We start from the raw sequence: 17109 nt of genomic DNA on the forward strand, positions 1-17109 counted from the left end.
TTCAAATCACAAGTCAGTCTCTCTTGTGTGGAGTTTTGCATATTCTCTGCTTCTGCTCACATTATAAAAACCTGCATGTTGAGTTAAGTGAAGACTCTAAATTGTGCATAGGTGTGGATGTTGGTGTGAGAGGTTGTTGCACTCTGATCTTTTGGCAACAGGTCTCTGGTGTGCCTGCTCAAAGTCAGCTGAGATCGGCTCCATCTCAAATGTGACCGTAATGAGATAAAGACTGTGTATAAACTAGATGGATGAATGGATGGAAGTGTACTACACTTCTTGTACAACTTCACTGTTTGTTTATGTGATAATCTGATACTAGTGTAAATGTGTTGCAGCATCCATGATGGAGAGTAAGAAGCTTCTGATTCTAGCCAGCATTAGGCAACCAATGGCTGACCACAGTAACAAGGTAACACATGTTTAGATTCAGAATACTGATTGTCATCTAGACAACCATGAACTCTGTCTCTGGATTTAGGTTAAGAAGCGTGTGGTCCAGGTTATCAGTGCAATGGCCCACCATGGTTACTTGGAGTTGGATGGAGGCGAGTTACTGGTGCGATTCATAGTGCAACACTGTGCATTATCGGACACATATCAGGTATTAATTATTATTTTTTTAATGAATCTGAGACACATTTAAATATTTCCTATATATGCACAGTCCCCTCCACAAGCATTGGCCTGGCCTGGTCAGTTAATTTGGCTTTTGTTCGTTACTTGGGTTTCAGATGAAATGATGAATGTCAGATGAAAGTTCAGACTTCTAGCCTTTATTTCATGGTATTTACATCTGGATAAGATAAGATAAGATAAGATAAGATAAGATAAGATATCCTTTATTCGTCCCACACTGGGGAAATTTACAGCCTCCAGCAGCAAGAATGTATGTAGAAAGAAGAAAGGAGAAAGAGAAAAAAAAACAACAAACATCTTTCAATTAAATACAATATGAATACAAATGGATAAATCGCAGTACTATTTACAATTTTCCTTCACATCATTTAATTATTATTATTATTATGATTGTTATTTTTTATACAACAAGGTCAATTCCTTTGTTTTTGCTGTATAGTTAAGACATTTCGGTTTCACATCAAAAGATAAATATGAGACGCATGTTCAAAAGTCCAACTTTTATTTCATGGTACAGTATTTACATCTAGATGTACCGTATTTTCACGACTATAAGGCGGCATTAAAAGTCTTAAATTTTCTCCAAAATGGACAGGACGCCTTTTGATGCGGAACGTCTTGTGTATGTGCTGAGTTCCAAAACCTGACTGATGGCCGACACGCTGTTTATATAGAGAAAAGGTGCTCTACTGGCGCAGCACGGGCGTCGCACCGGAGCAAATCTTGCCGTGTGTACACCCCTTTGGACTCAATGTCCGCCACCTCCCCGGGATGTGGATGAAGTTTTGACGGAGGTGGGAGTTGAAACTCTTTTTGTCGGCGGATTCTGTCAGACCTTCCTAGTAAACCCTCACAATACGTTTGGGTCTGCCAGTTTGGACTGGCATCTTGCCCCACAACCACAAAGGCGATCAGCGATCTGCGGCTAATGGTGTGGTCGAGCCATGTGCACATATGGACACCCTTATATTTGAACAGGGTGTCCATTTTGGACAGTCTGTGACGAGCACAGAAGTCCAGTACCAGAACACTGCTTGGGTTCTGATCGGGGGACACAAATTCATGATTCAATGAAGATTAACTAAACAAGTATTTGTCTTTTCTGACTGTAATTCTGTTTGTGCTTGTCTTCCTACAGCATGGACAGAAACCTGCAGATCCAGAAGAGGTAACAAACGAGTCACTGAGGACAATGTGTGACAACACTCTTCATCTACTGACAACAACTGTTGGACGTTTGGCTGATGTATGTTAAGTACCAATCACTCAATTGTACTTGTACGTGTCTATTATAAGTACTGATTTTTTGACCAGGTAACTCATATATTCATTTTCTTGACAATGTTGTTTTAGGTGCTTTGGCCAAAGCTGCTCTACTACCTTACCCCACAACAGTACAGCAATGCCACCACTCCACTGTGTAAGAGTCTGATTGTACTTGGCAATAAAAAGAAAGACAACAAGGAACCCACCTTCAAGATAGACTTTTCACAGGAAGGTAGGTGCAACATGAACTATCTTTGTTAATATGTACAGTATGGGATGTGTAATCTAAACCCTAATATAGAAGAATACAGTGAGCAATTCACCACACTCTTAGGCATATTTAAAAATGTCTTCATGAGTGATTAATCTTACTAACTTAACACTCTCTATTACATATCTGGATTTGGTCATTTTTTTGTACATAATAGCAAGTTAAATGTTTTTTTTCCTCTTGTAGTCAATCTTCCTTCGCCTCAAACACTGATGATCAAACTGCTAGTAAGTACACGCTCCGTATGATCACACAAATGGGAAATCTAAAGTACAAAGTGCTTTTAGTTAGTTGATATCAAATCCCTTAATATCCACTCGGACTTAATAGGGTTTTAACGGAGTAACATTTAGTCCTGATTCTGAAAATAAATGTGTATGTAGCTTCTATTCAACATACCTATCTATGTTTGATGTTGCCTCATTCCAGGTCAATGCAGCATTTCCATACAATAGCAGAGGTCATGGAGCTCCATCACTCTCCCTCCTACAAATCCTCTCTGTTAACATTCACCGCAACACAGAGGCTGTTTGGGACCAAGAGATCCCTCCTCTTTTGACAGTACTGGAAGGTAAGATGTTTCCTGATTTAAAAAAAAAAAAAGATCTACTACTGCATGAAAGTAATCGTTAAATAAAGCAAGCTTAAAGAAGACTGTTTGTTTTAAAAAAACATTATTAGTAGTATTTTTTTATGGCATTATCTGTCAAACTCAAATGTTTGTGTTTCTTGTCCTTTTTCAGAGACAACTGCAGAGGACCTTGATAAGAAAAGCTGGAATGAAAATCTTTTGCAGGTGGGTTTTTGAAGTAAGATTATGTACACTTCAGTAAATTAATTACAGTCAAACCTCGGTTTTCGAACGACTCTGTTGTCGACCAAATCGGTTTTCGACCAAAAATTGAGTTTTTTATGCCTTGAATTACGACCGAAAATCTGTTCTCGACCAAACTGAGCGCACTTGAATGCACCACTTGATTCCTCTCACCTTCCTTACACAACGAAGTGACGCTTCCTCGGGTAGACGAGAACGTGACACTTCCTCGTGTAGCGTTCCACTGTAAGCAGACGTGTTCAAGAAAGATTATTATTATTATTATTATTTTTTTTTTTTAAGAGTGTGGTTTCGGTTTTCGAGCAAATCGGTTTTCGAACAGCCTTCTGGAATGGATTATGGTCAAAAACCGAGGTATGACTTTACTAATATCCTACAGTCTGAGGTATAACCATTGTTTCCTTTTGAACTGGATAACCATAACTCATTCAGTACCAGCCAATTCTGGACCAAGTCTGAAAAGACGTTTAAAAAACGTCTTTGGGAGTGAATGATTTAATTAACGTGTAATTTAGAATATCGTCACTGTGAGGCGGAATCCTCTGTCAAAATTTGAACATACTCATTGCCCCCCGGCTCAGTGCCTGTGCATGGGCTTTCGACCCGGTGGATGAGAGGGTAGCTTTCCTACACCTTTGGGGTGAGTGGCCAGGTCCTGACTGTTGTTTGTGCCAATACACCAAGCAGCAGCTCAGAGTACCCACCATTTGAGGAGTCCTTGCAGGGTGTGCTGGAGAGCACATCCTCTGGGGACTCCCTCATTCTACTGGGCGACTTTAATGCTCAACATGGGCAATGACAGTGAGACCTGGATGGGCGTGACTGGGAGGAATGAATGGCTTCACCCAGTCAGAACCCGAATGGTGTTTTGTTATTGGACTTCTGTGGTCGTCAGATTGTCCATAACAAACAGAACACCATGTGCACTCGATGACAGAAATCCCTTGGCCGCAGTTTGATGATTGACTTTGTGGTCGTGCCACCGGATTTGTGGCCATGTTTTGGACAATCGGTTTAAGAGAGTGCCGACGCTGTTAACTGGTCACCACCTGGTGCTGAGTTTGCTCTGATGGTGGAGGACTATGCCGCCCCACCTGGCAGAACAAACCTATTGTGAGGGTTTGCCTTCTGTCAGAATCCCGTCAGAAAGTGTTTTAACTCCCACCCCCTAAGGAGACCGGGAACATTGAGTCCAAATGCATCCTGCTCTGTGACTATTGTTGAGACAGACGATTGGAGTTGTGGGCCAAAAGTGGTCGGTGCCTGTTGTGGCGTGAATCCCCCAACCCACTGGTGGGCACAGGCAGTCAGTGATGCTTATCAAGCCTTGGGGACTCCTGAGGTAGTTGACTGGTACCGGGTGGCAGAACACTGCTTCGGTGCTTACCGAGGCAAAAACTCGAGTGTGGGGGAAATTCTTCTTCTATCACTGTGAATCAAGTCATAGATGTGGTTAAAAAGCTCCTTGGTAGTGAAACCCCGTGGATGGATGAGATCTGTCTGGAGTTCCTGAAGGCTCTGGATGTTGTGGGACGGTCCTGCTCAACACATCTGTGCAACATCACATGGACACCAGGGACAGTGCCTCTGGATTTGCAGATCAAGGCGGTGGTCGCTTATTAAAATTTTTTTTTAAGAGAGGGTGTGTTTTCGACTACAGAGGGATCACACTCCTCAGCCTACCGATCTATTTAGGGGAGGTGGAGGGGAAAGTCAATTGGAAAGTCGAATCTCTGAAGATTCAGGCGGAACAGGGTTTTCTTCCCAGCCGCAGAGCAGCTGACCAGCTCTACACAGTCTACAGGGTCCTTGAGGATGCATAGGATTCAGTCCAACCAGTCTACATGTGATTTGTGGCCTTGAATAGACTATTTATCTCTGAGTTCTGTGGTGGGTGCTTTGGGAGTATGAGGAACCAAACCCCTGATCAGGCCTTTTGGTCCCAATACCCCCGATGTCAGAGTTTGGTTTGCATTGGCGGCAGTATGCCGGATTAATTTCTAGTGAGAGTTGTACTCCACAAAGGCTGCCCTTTGTCATCAATTTTGTTCATATCCTTTTATGGACAGAATTTCGAGGTGCAAGCAGAGGCATTGAGTTGGTCCGGTTTGGTGGCCTCAGTATTGCATCTCTGCTTTTTGCTGATGATGTGGTGCTGTTGGCTTCTTCAAGCTACGATCTCCAACTCTCACTGAATCGGTTTGCAGCCAAGTGCAGAGTGTTTGAGATGAAAGTCGGCACCCCCAAATCTGAGACCATTGTCAGAGTAGCAAAAGGGTGGAGTGCCTGCCCTCTCCGGATCGCGGATGACGCCTTGCCTCAAGTGCAGGAGTTTTAAGTATCTTGTGGTCTTGTTCACTTGTTTGAGTAATTGCAGGATGGAGCGGGACTTTGACAGGCAGATAAGTGCAGTGTACTCTGTCTCGGTCGGTCATGACGAAGCTCTTGATTTATCAGTCGATCTACGTTCCTCCCCTCACCTATAGTCACGAGCTGTGGGTTGTGACCAAAAGAACGAAATGCGAGCGGCCAAAAGGATTTTCTTCTGCAGAGTGTCCGGGCTCTCCCTTTGAATAAGATGAGAAGCTCGGTCATCCGGGAGGGGCTCAGAGACGCGCCGTTGCTCTTCCACATTGAGAGGAGCCAGATGAGGTGGTTCAAGCATATGTTCCGCGCATGTCCACGGGGATGACCCAGAACACTGAAGAGATGATGTTTCCTGGCCGGCTGTGTGATCCCCGGGGAAGAGCTGGAAGAAGTGCCTGTGGGGAGAGAATTCTGGACATCCCTGCTGAAGCTGCTGCTCCCGTGACCCCATCCCAGATAAGCGGTAGAGAATGAATGGATGGATGGACTTCAATCTGAAGTCTCAAAAATGGCTTACACGCTTTGACGAAACGGTGTGAAAAATGATATTTTTGGTGATGTAAGGATTCCACCTGATGCCAGTGATATGGTTTTGCACTCAGATTCATGATGATTGTTCGTTTATATCTTTTATCAAAGTTTTACGTTTGAAGGAAATGCAATTTCACCATAATGGGTATGTCTCCAGCTCCTGGCTAAAACATTGGTGGCTGTTGAAGATGACAAGTGGGTCTGCCAGTTTGCAGCAGAAGCAACAAGTTTTCTTTCCACCTATAACAATGCTTTGGACGAGAAGGTACACGTCTACTTCCTTAAAGGCTGAACCCATTGCAACATGAAGTAATATTTTTAAATGTTCTTTCCTTGACAGAGCTTCCTGTATCAGTGTATTGGAGTGACCCTTCAGCATTCTTTTAACAAGGACTTTGTTAAAAAACAATTGCAGGATATCCTCCTCATAGCACGACACAATGATGCTGTTGAAAGAGAGGTACTGTAAATTTTATGTTATTACATTCTCATGAGCTGGATTTGCCGAGAGCAACTGACTTGACTTAAACTTTGAGTTCATATCTCAAATAATTCCAACGTTTGTGGGGTTGAAGCACTGAAGTGAAATGACAGCTCGATGGGTGCTTGCCAATATTGAATATTAATAAACACTGTATTTAATGGTTATCTATTTTATAATGTGAAAGTTCATCTTCAGTAAACATTGTAATATTTGAGTAAGTAGCACATTAAAAAACTGGCACAAAAAACAATCACATTTTGAAAATGACTACAACTGAGAAATTAACTGTTCCTTCTCAATAAATGCGGGTGGATAGATATATTTAGTAGTTTACGAGCAGGAAAGTAGAAGATTTTAATTTGAATCTTTCCCATAAGTTTGACAAAATAGTACTGGATTTGAATAAATTGAACATAAGTAATTTGGTTTCCTCATTTGGCAGGGTGTGGCTCTGGGCATTGGCTTGTGTGCCAAAAGTCATTTAGAAGGAACTCTGGCCAAGCTTGACGAGTTTGGAAAGTCTGATGCATTCAAGAAATCCCCAAGTATCTTCAACCTGCTCAAAGTAAAAGATATTCCATCCTTCCATCCATTTCTCATCATTTGACGTAATCAGTTGATCCTCAATTTCTCTGTCTCCTTAGGATCGAAATGAGGTTGAGACAGAGAAGGTAAAAAGTACTTTGATCTTGTGTTACGGTCAAGTAGCCATGAACGCTCCTCCAGAAAAGATCCTCAATCGCATTGATCAAGACATTCTTCGCTGCATCAGTAAAAACTTCAACACAAAGGTAATACAAACACTGTGGTGATACACAATGGAAGAAACATTTTTTTTAAATTTAGTCTGTATTCTCAGATTTTTTTTGAAGTATGTTGAATCATTTATAATGCAGAGCATTCAACATAGATTAATTAAAAAGGCATAGGTTTAAATCAACATATCTCAGTGAAAGTTTTATTTTTTTTCCTCCATAATCAATATCTTACCATTATTTTTTTCAACAGTAGCAAAATCTTACAAATTTAGTTTGTATGTTGCAGCCGTTTTTGTTTCTAATCTTGGGTTTCAACCTTAATATTTATATTTGGCCTTGTAACTATAATACCTCTATTTCATACAGGTTCTTGGGATTAAAGTAGAGACAAAGGTATTGTCACAGGGATAGAGGGGCTAAATTGATGTCATTACTTCAAAGTTAACTTTCTTACTTTCCTGGTCTTTTCCCTTTTTCTGGTGGATACATTTGCAGTGGTGCTGTCTTTGAAATTTTGCCTAAAGCTTAAAAGTCATAAATAAGTTTGTTGCATAAAGCATTTTCGTTTGAAGCCAACTTTTTTTAACAACCTTACATTTTCAACTTCTCCACTCTAAGGGTATCATTTTGTCAGTGGTATTGCCACTATGATGGAGTATTTTTTTATGCATAAAATGCTTTATGGTTTGCTTTTAAAGTCTTTCTCTGTTGCTCATAAAAGTGAACAGAACAATCATGTACAAAACATTTTGGACGAACTTCTTGCATCATTCATGGATCACGATTAATGAACAAGAACATTATTGCTTGTAATTGCTTTGTTTTCAACAATGTTTGTTTTCAAATTAAAATTCATTTCAATATCTAAAGTTCTGATTAGATTTTGGGGACTGCTCCATGAATGCTGAGCACGCTACGTTTCATTTTGTTTTTTACTCCTAACCGCTTGTTCTCAGCTTCAATCAGGTCTGTCACTTTCTAGACCAGGGGTCCCCAACCTTTTTTGCTCCACGGACCGGTTTATGTCAGACAATATTTTCAGTGACCGGCATTAAGTTGTGGCGGAAATAATACAACAAAATAATATGGTATGAGCTGCATGAAAACTGTGGCGTTTTCGAAATATAATAACAATAAACACAAGGAGCAGCAATCTGGCCGTAACACTCTGATCACGATTGTAATGGGCAATGCCTTCAAAATACAATACAATGCAAATTCAAAGTGCATGAAAATGATGACTCGCCACAGCCTCAAGCTTGATTTTCTGCAACCCGACGGTCCCATCTCGTGGTAATAGGAGACAATGACACTTCAAGTGTGTTTTATGTCCAGTCTACTTCGTAATTTTGTTTTAGTCGCTGTTGCTGCAGAAAACCCCTGCCTCACATAGGTAGCATGTCGGAAATGGCAACAGTGCTATTGTGGCGATCTCAGAATATTAAGCCATAACTTTAATCCAGTTGTCTCGAACGTCCTTTTAAGGCCACCGTCATTTGCGATCTCCAGCCGTTTTTTTTAACTCATTTTTTAGTCTTTTTTTAGTGTAATCGGGCACGTGACGCTGAACCGTGGTTTGACGCGTGTCAAGCGTGACAGAGACTGATGTAACGGAGAATCCGGTCATTTTTCAAAATAAAACATCTTTCATATTCCGAAATAAATAAAACGAAATTAAGGCAAGTTCTTTCTGTGCGGCCCGGTACCAAATGACCTGCGGACCGGTACCGGTCAGCGGCCCGGCGGTTGGGGACCCCTGTTCTAGACCATAGAATGTTCGTGGCTGTTTAACTAACCTCCTCTCAACGCTGATTCAAGCTTTTCATCTACAATAACGGTGGCTCAATCTTAATGCTAGATTGTTTATGTTGCTCCTGATTCTGGCATTTACTTTTACTTTGTTTCTAAAATATGCTACTGGCGGCGGTGAACATTCTTCAGAACTGTGGCTTTTGAGCCTGTAAATAAAATCTTGTGATGTTTCTGTCCTTTCACCTTACTCTCTTTTGTGTCCTACGTTTTCTGTGCCCGTAATTGTGTGTTTGTGTGTGTGGCCAAATCGTAGGATTTGACAATGAAACTAAGTTTGATCCAGAGTGTTGGCCTTGTTGCCAAAGCCATCAGTGAGTGTGTAAAGAAACAAGGCTATGTCTTCTCCCGCAAACAAGAACTCATTGCTCTTATCCAGGTGAGTGAACAGCACTTTAATTTGCTTCATAAAGCAAATAATGAAGCATATAAGATAAGATATCCTTTATTCGTCCCACACTGGGGAAATTTACAGCCTCCAGCAGCAAGAATGTATGTAGAAAGAAGAAAGGAGAAAGAGAAAAAAAAAACAACAAACATCTTTCAATTAAATACAATATGAACACAAATGGATAAATCGCAGTACTATTTACAATTTTCCTTCACATCATTTAATTATTATTATTATTATTATGATTGTTATTTTTTATTCATCAGCCTGACAGCAGTCGGTAGGAACGAGCGTCGGTATCTCTCCTTCTTGCAGCGCGGGTGTAACAGTCTCTGGCTGAAGGAGCTACCAAGTGCTGTCAGGGCGGGCTGGAGGGTGTGGGAGGGACTGGCCATCATAGCTTTTAGCTTAGTTAGCATCCTTCTGTTGCCCACCTCCTCCAGAGTGTCAAGGGAGCAACCCAGGACAGAACTGGCCTTCCTGACCAGTCGCTCCAGTCTCTTTCTGTCCCGGGCTGAGATGCTGCCTGAGCAGCAGCAGGCCTGACCATAATGGATGGCCGAGGCCACCACCGAGTTATAGAATGTCTTAAGGAGTGACCCCTGAACCCCAAAAGACCTCAGTTTCCTGAGTAGGAAGAGTCGGCTCTGTCCTAATCAGGGTTTCCGTGTTTGTAGACCAGTCCAGTTTGTCATTCAGAAGAACACCAAGGTACTTGTAGGAGGTCACCCTCTCTATGTCCATACCCTGGATGTTCATCGTGCTGGTGAGGACTTTTTCCTGCAGAAATCCACAACCAACTCCTTAGTTTTCCTAGGGTTGATCTGGAGGAGATTCTGCTGGCACCAGTCCACAAAGTCCTTTGTCTTTGTATGATTTGCGCGCCGTGTGCCTGATCGTCTACTCTGCTTAGTCCTACCTCCTGGATGTTGCATGCTCTCTCCTAGTTTGCGTGGTTGTCCGACAGGTACTCTTGACACCGTACTGTATTCCAAATACATGCGTGTTAGTTTAAATTCAAGATTTAATTGAGTGGGAATTATTTAGCTGGGTGTGAAGTAACAATGGGGACAAAATCAGAAAGAATTGCTTGATAACAAACGAGGAGCTCACATAAAATTGGTTGTTTAATTTCATACTTGATACGGTCAATTTATAAAAGCAGTGGAAGTACATTTTCACTAATGTCACCTTTAGTGGTTTTTACTATGCACATTGACCCTGCCCCAAATGTTTGCTAGTATAACTTTGGGGTGATGCTGCTAATCAACAAACAACAAGTACAACAATACATTGTCACTTTTATTGGTTGACTAATTCTTCTCTGATTTGTTTTCTTGGACAGGATTTTATTAAGGCAGAACCTGCTGATGCGCTTCGGACTCCAGTGCGCCACCTGGTCATGAGCACTTGTGCCAACCTGATGTATCCTGCTATGTTCCTCAGGATTCTCACAGTTGAAGTAGACTAGCTATTGATGTTTAGTCTCTGAAACAAACAAACAAACAAACAAACATTTTTCTCCAACAAAGGTCTATTGACAGCGGATCTTGGCAAACTGAAGAAAACAAACCTGTGAAATTGATGTTATTACTTTCTGATGTGACACTCATTTCATTTCCCCAGTGTTTTATCCTTTGACCTTTTAGTGCTTCAGGCCTCTCGACCCTGCACTGAGTGAGAATGAGACCTTTGATTTGCTGAAGGTGTGTGTGAACAGTGTGTTTTCTCTTCCACCTGAGCCGCACACTCCAGAGAAAATAACAAAAGAAGAAGAAATACTAGACCCCAAACAAAGAAAGGTGAACTCAGCACAATTTCTCATTAAAGCTTGTATCCCACTTGGCATAGGTAGTTAAAAAATGTGGGTATATGTCAAGAGTCCATCAAGGTTCGTTCAAGGTCGCAAATGTTCGCAAAACACTCACCAGATGGTCGCCAACAGTTTTGATGTTGTCTCTTGTGATAAGAAAAGTACAGGTGAACATTTGTGACTTTGAACACACCTTGACGGGAACGGAACTTTTGCTGCCTTCGGAACACTCACATTTGTTCGCCGCTCAGTGGGATGGAGGCTTAAGATACAACCTTGCACATGTACTACATTTTTATCACGCTATATTGTTAGCCAAACCAACACATCTTGTGTGCAGGCCTTGTACAAAGACACGTTGTCTTCACTTCATGAGTTACTGAGCAGTGTGCTTGGTAAGGATCCCGCGCCTGATAGTTTACAGAGTGTATTCAAGGTAGGCCTCTTATTTTTCTACCCCATGTAGATTTTCTTGTATTTTGTTACTTTGTAGCAATAGCAATAGTCATGATCGTGAATTACTGACTTACTGTGCTCATAATAAACGTTGTATATTCAGTGCTCTATATATGTTCCGAAATGTCACTTCACATCGTTAGACATATGTAGTCCACTGACATTCATTAGGGCTGTCCTCATTTGTGCACCATCATTTCCAATGATTTTGTCTTAAAAAAAAAATCCTTGTGAGCCAATCGCGATACTAGTCTTCACTTTCATGCGCAAGCTATGTGGAAAAACCACCCTAGGTTTTATTCTATAAAACATTCATTTGTAATAAAGCCACTGAACACAAAACAAACCGACCGGATAGAAATCATGGTCTCCACATACACTGTAGTTTCTTGAGGTACATTGTGACTAAATACAATACAAAAGCCTGATGGTAAAATAATACACAACAACTCTGAACTGCTAAAATTACACTGCATCAATTCTCTTGAATTAAACATTTCCTTGAGCAAAAGCCAGAGGAAATTGACACAGAATAAAAAAAGGAAATTGTAGAATGAAATATCAGTTACCGTAGTATAAACTACAGTGCCTTATTTGGCATGGGGTGGGGGGTGAACTTACTGTGAGCTGAAAAGCTGACTGTCACTCATTTAAAAGCAATACACCTGACTGGCATTGGTTATTGTATTTGTTTCTTTCTTGTAAATGGAAATACAGTCTATGACAAATCACTCGGGGTACTCAACTAAACATTGCATTATATATTGTCACCGCTTTTCTCTGGGTATAAGTTCCACAAGATTTTTACTGTTTCTAAATGTGAGGTTTGAGACAAGTTAAGCTCATAAATGCTTCAAATTTGATTAATTCCCAAATTTGTCATGTTTGTAATGCATCCTTTAATGGGATGTTTACCAAAATACTCCTGAGGTGGATAAAATATATCACATTTATTATTATTATTATTACATGTATTAATTAATGAATACATGTGTACAAGTTTAATACACAACCAAAGGTGAGTTTTGTAACAGTTGTGTGTGGCGGGAAGATTTTGTCACATTTTTGCAAGTTTCAAGTTCATTTAATTGAAAGCCTAACTTGTATTCTGTCTTGTTGTAACCTAAAAATGAATAGGTAACCTTCATGTTTCCGTCCATTGCGCTTTATTGTCTCTCATTATCACGTCCTACACAGCACATAGAATGCTGGCTGACATCAACACTAGACCACGAGAGAGAGAGAGCTATCTTGGCCACTGCTCACATGCTGACTCACTACTTGGACAATATGACAGTAAAGGTGAACACAGACTCGGGTGCCGCTTAACTGCATGACCCAACTGCTTTTGCAAGACATTTATTTGAGACTTTTCTCATGTGCTGCCTTGTCTAGAACATGATGTCCTTCCACAACCTTGGAGCTCTCCTGGGACGTCTGTCTCCACGCTGCTCCGACCCTCACCTCGCTGTCCGCACCACCGCCATTGACTGTGTATACATACTGCTCACCATCCAACTACGCTATGAAGGTGAGGAGATATTTTTTATTATTATTTTTTCATTTATTAACATTGTTCAACTTTTCATTTATGTAATAGAAACCCAATTCCAATGGAGTTGGGATGTTGTGATAAAAAGAAGATACAATTATTTGCAAATCATACTTAAAGTTCAAACTGATGAGCTTTGTTGTTTTTAGCAAATAATCATGAACTTAGAATTTTATGGCTGCAACATGTTAAAAAAAGCTGGGATAGAGTCCTGTTTACTAATGTGTTCCATCACCTTTTAACAGCATTCAATAAATGTTTGAGAACTAATTAAACAAATTGTTGAAGCTTTTGGAGGTGGAATTCTTTCCCATTCTTGCTTGATGTACAGGTTCAGCTGTTCAACTATTTGATTTTATGCCTCATAATGAGCCACATAGTTTTCATGGGAGACAGGTCTGGACAGCATGCAGGTCAGGCTAGTATCCGTATTAATTCTCAATGTACTCTTTTACTATTTAGCCACGGTGTTGTATCATGTGCAGAATATAGTTTGACTGTCTTGCTGAAATAAGCAGGGGCATCCATGAAAAATCGTTGCTTGGATGGCAACATGTTTCTCCAAACCTTTATGTACCTTTCAGCATTAGTCACTGTCACAGCTGTGTTAAGTACCTAGCATTGTCATGAACACAGTCCCATACCATCATATATGCTGGCTTTTGAACTTTGCGTCCATAACTGCCCACATGTTCTCTTCCTCTTTGGCCTGGAGGACACAACCACCCCAATTTCCCTATAATATTCGAGACCACAGAACACTTTGCATCAGTCCATCTTGGATGGGCTCAGGCCCAGAGAAGCCAGCGGCATTTTTGGGTGATAAGTGGCTTTTGCTTTTCATAGTAGAGATTTAAGTTGCACTTAGGGATGTAGCGTCAAAATGTATTGACTGACATTGGTTTACACATTGATGTTGGGTTTTGATGAAGGATCAGAAGTAATGGACATTCAAAGTTGGTTTTACACCTTGCCGCACGATTGTTTTCTCTGAAACTTTTGATGAAATTTCCTCGCAATTGTGCATTGAGGAACATTGTCCTTAAAACTGTTCAACTATTTTCTCATACAGTTGTTCACTAAGAGGGGAACCTTGCCCCATCTTTGCTTGTGCATGACCAAGCTCCTTTTTTACCCAATCATGGTACCCACCTGTTCCCAATTAGCCTGTTTTACCTGTGGGATGTTCCAAACAGGTGTTATCTTTTTTTGCCACCGGTCCTCGCTTTTTTAGCATGTGTTGCACCCATAAAATTCAAAGTTAATGATTGCTTGCTAAAAATAACAGTTTATCCATTTTAGCATGACATATCTTGTCTTAGTAGTGTATTCAATTAAATATAGGTTGAGCATGTGATAATCATTGTATTCAGTTTTTATTTGTTTAACACAACATCCCAACTTTGTTGGAATTGGGTTTGTATAGTGTGTTGGCTGTCTGGTTTATTTATTTATTATCCGCCCTGCCCCCTTTCATTAGTTTCAGGTTGACATACATTGACAAAATGCTCGCGAAAAACGCAGATAAAAAGGGTTCTTTTTTACCCATCGTCTAAGTTTCCATCAGTATTTCAGGCCGACCCACATGGGCCCAGTCCGTTATGCAGGCGCAGCACAGACATGCAGGCAAATAAAGAAAAAATTAAACGCACTCACACACACACCTTGGTGATCTGTGAAATGATAACAATGTGGTACATTGTATTCTGTGGGACTGAAAGGTAGACAACACTGTTTTCTTGATTTATAATTTGGCTGAGTGTCAGGTATGCGGCACCCGCTTGTGATGTGTTACCGGCAAGTCCGTTTTCGACGCCATTTGGCTGACTTGGACCAACTGGGCAAGCCTGAAATATCAATGAAAGCTCACTGATGGACTAAGGCACTGACAAATGACAACCTGTGTAACTAACCCAACTATGGATTTTACTGATTTACAATGCTTTGTGCACTGAGGCAAAGGCATGTTCGAACTGAAAACATGCCTTTTTCCAACTGTTCTGACTAAAGCATACATGATTTATAGTGTACAGCAGGGTGCCCAAACGTTTTTGACCAAAGATCTACTTTTCGATCAACCAACCTCCAGCAATCGACCCATTACCGCGCATACGCACGCACGTATACGCGCATGCCATGATGAGCAATAGCCTGACACCGAGGCACACGACGCACTTTTGCAGAATGCTGACGATCGTAGCTCACGCGTACCATTTTAAAATGCTTCTCTCAGCCCTCCGGATTCCCATTCTTTGCCCGACAAAACAAACTCTGAATGAGAATAATGATAACGATAACAGAGAGCGCAACAACTCGGATCACAAGCTGCAACTGCAGACTGCTGAGCGCTAACAACTTCCGTTGATGCAGTCACATGTCACCGTAGGTTAAAGATGACCTGCTTTCTTTTTAAAATACTTTTTGTGAAAGTGAGCCTGATAGAATAATTAGGGTGCAGTGTGCATTAACACAAAAAATATACAGTATTACCAACATGCACAGAGACAATTTTTTTATTTTTTTTTCCACCTCGGATGGACTTGGGACCAGTCCTTGATCTACTGGTCGATCGCGATCAATGTAATGGGCACCCCTGGTGTACAGTCTTAAGATTTCTTCAAATGCATGTGCTTGCATCCCTTTTTTCGTGTGCTTGTGTCCATCTGCTAGATAATGACATATAAGGCATTTTAATCTAATTTAATTTATCCTTCTGAATATCAAATTCAGGTTTCGCTCTTGACTATAAAGATGACGCTGTGGAAGGTCTATTGCACCTTAAAACACAACTGGAAATCCCAGACCATTCAATCCTCTACAAGTCTTGCTCTGAGCTCACCAAGGTACGTTTCAGAACATATCCAGTCAATAACTATTGAATGGAGCTTTAATCTATCATTCAGCAGCAATGCTCTCGTACTCTGTTGCTTTACACCGAGTCCGCAATTTAATTAAACTGCATGTCAATGTAACCAATGTGATATCACTGTCCATTTTCTAATGCACTTCAGGTGATGAGCAAGCGTCTACCTCAGCCGCAGATGACCACATTGGTGTTCATGTTGTTTGAGGGTCTGGTTGACAGTCAGACAAACTGTTGCAGAGCTTCTTCTGTCATCCTGAACACGTTGCTGAAGAATAGAGGAGGGGCACTGCAAGAGATGGTCGTGCAACTGCTTAAAGCCAGCCTTCCTTTGATTGCTGCACACTGTACTTTTTGTTTGAAATTGTTGTGGTCTCATACAGTCTTAATTTATTTGCGCCAGGTACCAGAGATGCTGGAGGTGCTTCATGTACGACTGCAGAGCATCACTGAGGAGCAGGTTTGCTCTGGCAATACCATGCCATTTTAAGCATTTATTGGGCAATATTTGGTATTCACATTTCAAATGGTAACCAAAAACAATGCACAATTGTCTTATGCATTCAAATAACTTGTATATGCATTTAGGTGAGAGTGGCAGTTGGGCAGACGGTGCTAATCATGGCCTCTCAACATCTCCAGACTGTTGTCAATACGCTAGTTAACCAACCTCTACCGTATGACAGGTAGTTATACAACAAATTATACTTTTTTTTAAAAATATATGTTCACTACACACTTGAGTGCCATGAAAGAATTCATGCAAATACTTGGCAGCCCTTTGCCCCGCAGACTGTCTATATCAATTAGGTTTTTTTTATAGTTCTAGTTCTTATCTTTTCAGCTGGACCAGTGAGATGTGGATGGCTTTGGGAGCAGACCCCATGGTGGCCAGTCAAATCATAGAGATAGTGATGGAGAAACTTTCTGTCTTGGCGCCCTACGTGGACAAGAAAGAGTCACTGATCAGAGGAGGAACAACTAAGGTGGCTACAAATAAGCCACTTGCTGTAAGTGACAAACACATTTCATGCTGCCATCACGGTATTGCAGTGCATGATTGTCACAAATGTG

At 41.1% G+C, this 17109-nt stretch overlaps 1 protein-coding gene across 4 annotated transcripts in view; it reads left to right on the plus strand.

Moving 5' to 3' along the window:
* mroh1 (maestro heat-like repeat family member 1) overlaps nucleotides 1-17109 on the plus strand; it is a 38364-nt gene that overhangs the window by 13131 nt on the left and 8124 nt on the right. For 3 of the 4 annotated variants that reach the window (XR_007962302.1, XM_052064587.1, XM_052064588.1), the window contains exons 12-34: nucleotides 339-412; nucleotides 482-604; nucleotides 1778-1885; nucleotides 1993-2137; nucleotides 2363-2403; nucleotides 2606-2747; nucleotides 2920-2972; nucleotides 6067-6174; nucleotides 6250-6369; nucleotides 6836-6958; nucleotides 7038-7184; nucleotides 7518-7544; nucleotides 9217-9339; nucleotides 10697-10776; nucleotides 11009-11153; nucleotides 11505-11600; nucleotides 12818-12922; nucleotides 13016-13151; nucleotides 15903-16015; nucleotides 16184-16336; nucleotides 16439-16495; nucleotides 16624-16721; nucleotides 16880-17045. Coding sequence is in view for 3 of the 4 variants with exons in the window: in XM_052064587.1 (XP_051920547.1) it covers nucleotides 339-412; nucleotides 482-604; nucleotides 1778-1885; nucleotides 1993-2137; nucleotides 2363-2403; nucleotides 2606-2747; nucleotides 2920-2972; nucleotides 6067-6174; nucleotides 6250-6369; nucleotides 6836-6958; nucleotides 7038-7184; nucleotides 7518-7544; nucleotides 9217-9339; nucleotides 10697-10776; nucleotides 11009-11153; nucleotides 11505-11600; nucleotides 12818-12922; nucleotides 13016-13151; nucleotides 15903-16015; nucleotides 16184-16336; nucleotides 16439-16495; nucleotides 16624-16721; nucleotides 16880-17045 (2483 nt within the window). In the remaining variant the exon portion in view is untranslated. The remainder of the gene's footprint in view (nucleotides 1-338; nucleotides 413-481; nucleotides 605-1777; nucleotides 1886-1992; nucleotides 2138-2362; nucleotides 2404-2605; nucleotides 2748-2919; nucleotides 2973-6066; nucleotides 6175-6249; nucleotides 6370-6835; nucleotides 6959-7037; nucleotides 7185-7517; nucleotides 7545-9216; nucleotides 9340-10696; nucleotides 10777-11008; nucleotides 11154-11504; nucleotides 11601-12817; nucleotides 12923-13015; nucleotides 13152-15902; nucleotides 16016-16183; nucleotides 16337-16438; nucleotides 16496-16623; nucleotides 16722-16879; nucleotides 17046-17109) is intronic. The other variant, XM_052064589.1, reaches the window with a different exon arrangement.

The sequence above is a fragment of the Hippocampus zosterae genome, chromosome 5 (genome assembly GCF_025434085.1).
Source record: "Hippocampus zosterae strain Florida chromosome 5, ASM2543408v3, whole genome shotgun sequence".
Lineage (NCBI taxonomy): Eukaryota > Metazoa > Chordata > Actinopteri > Syngnathiformes > Syngnathidae > Hippocampus > Hippocampus zosterae.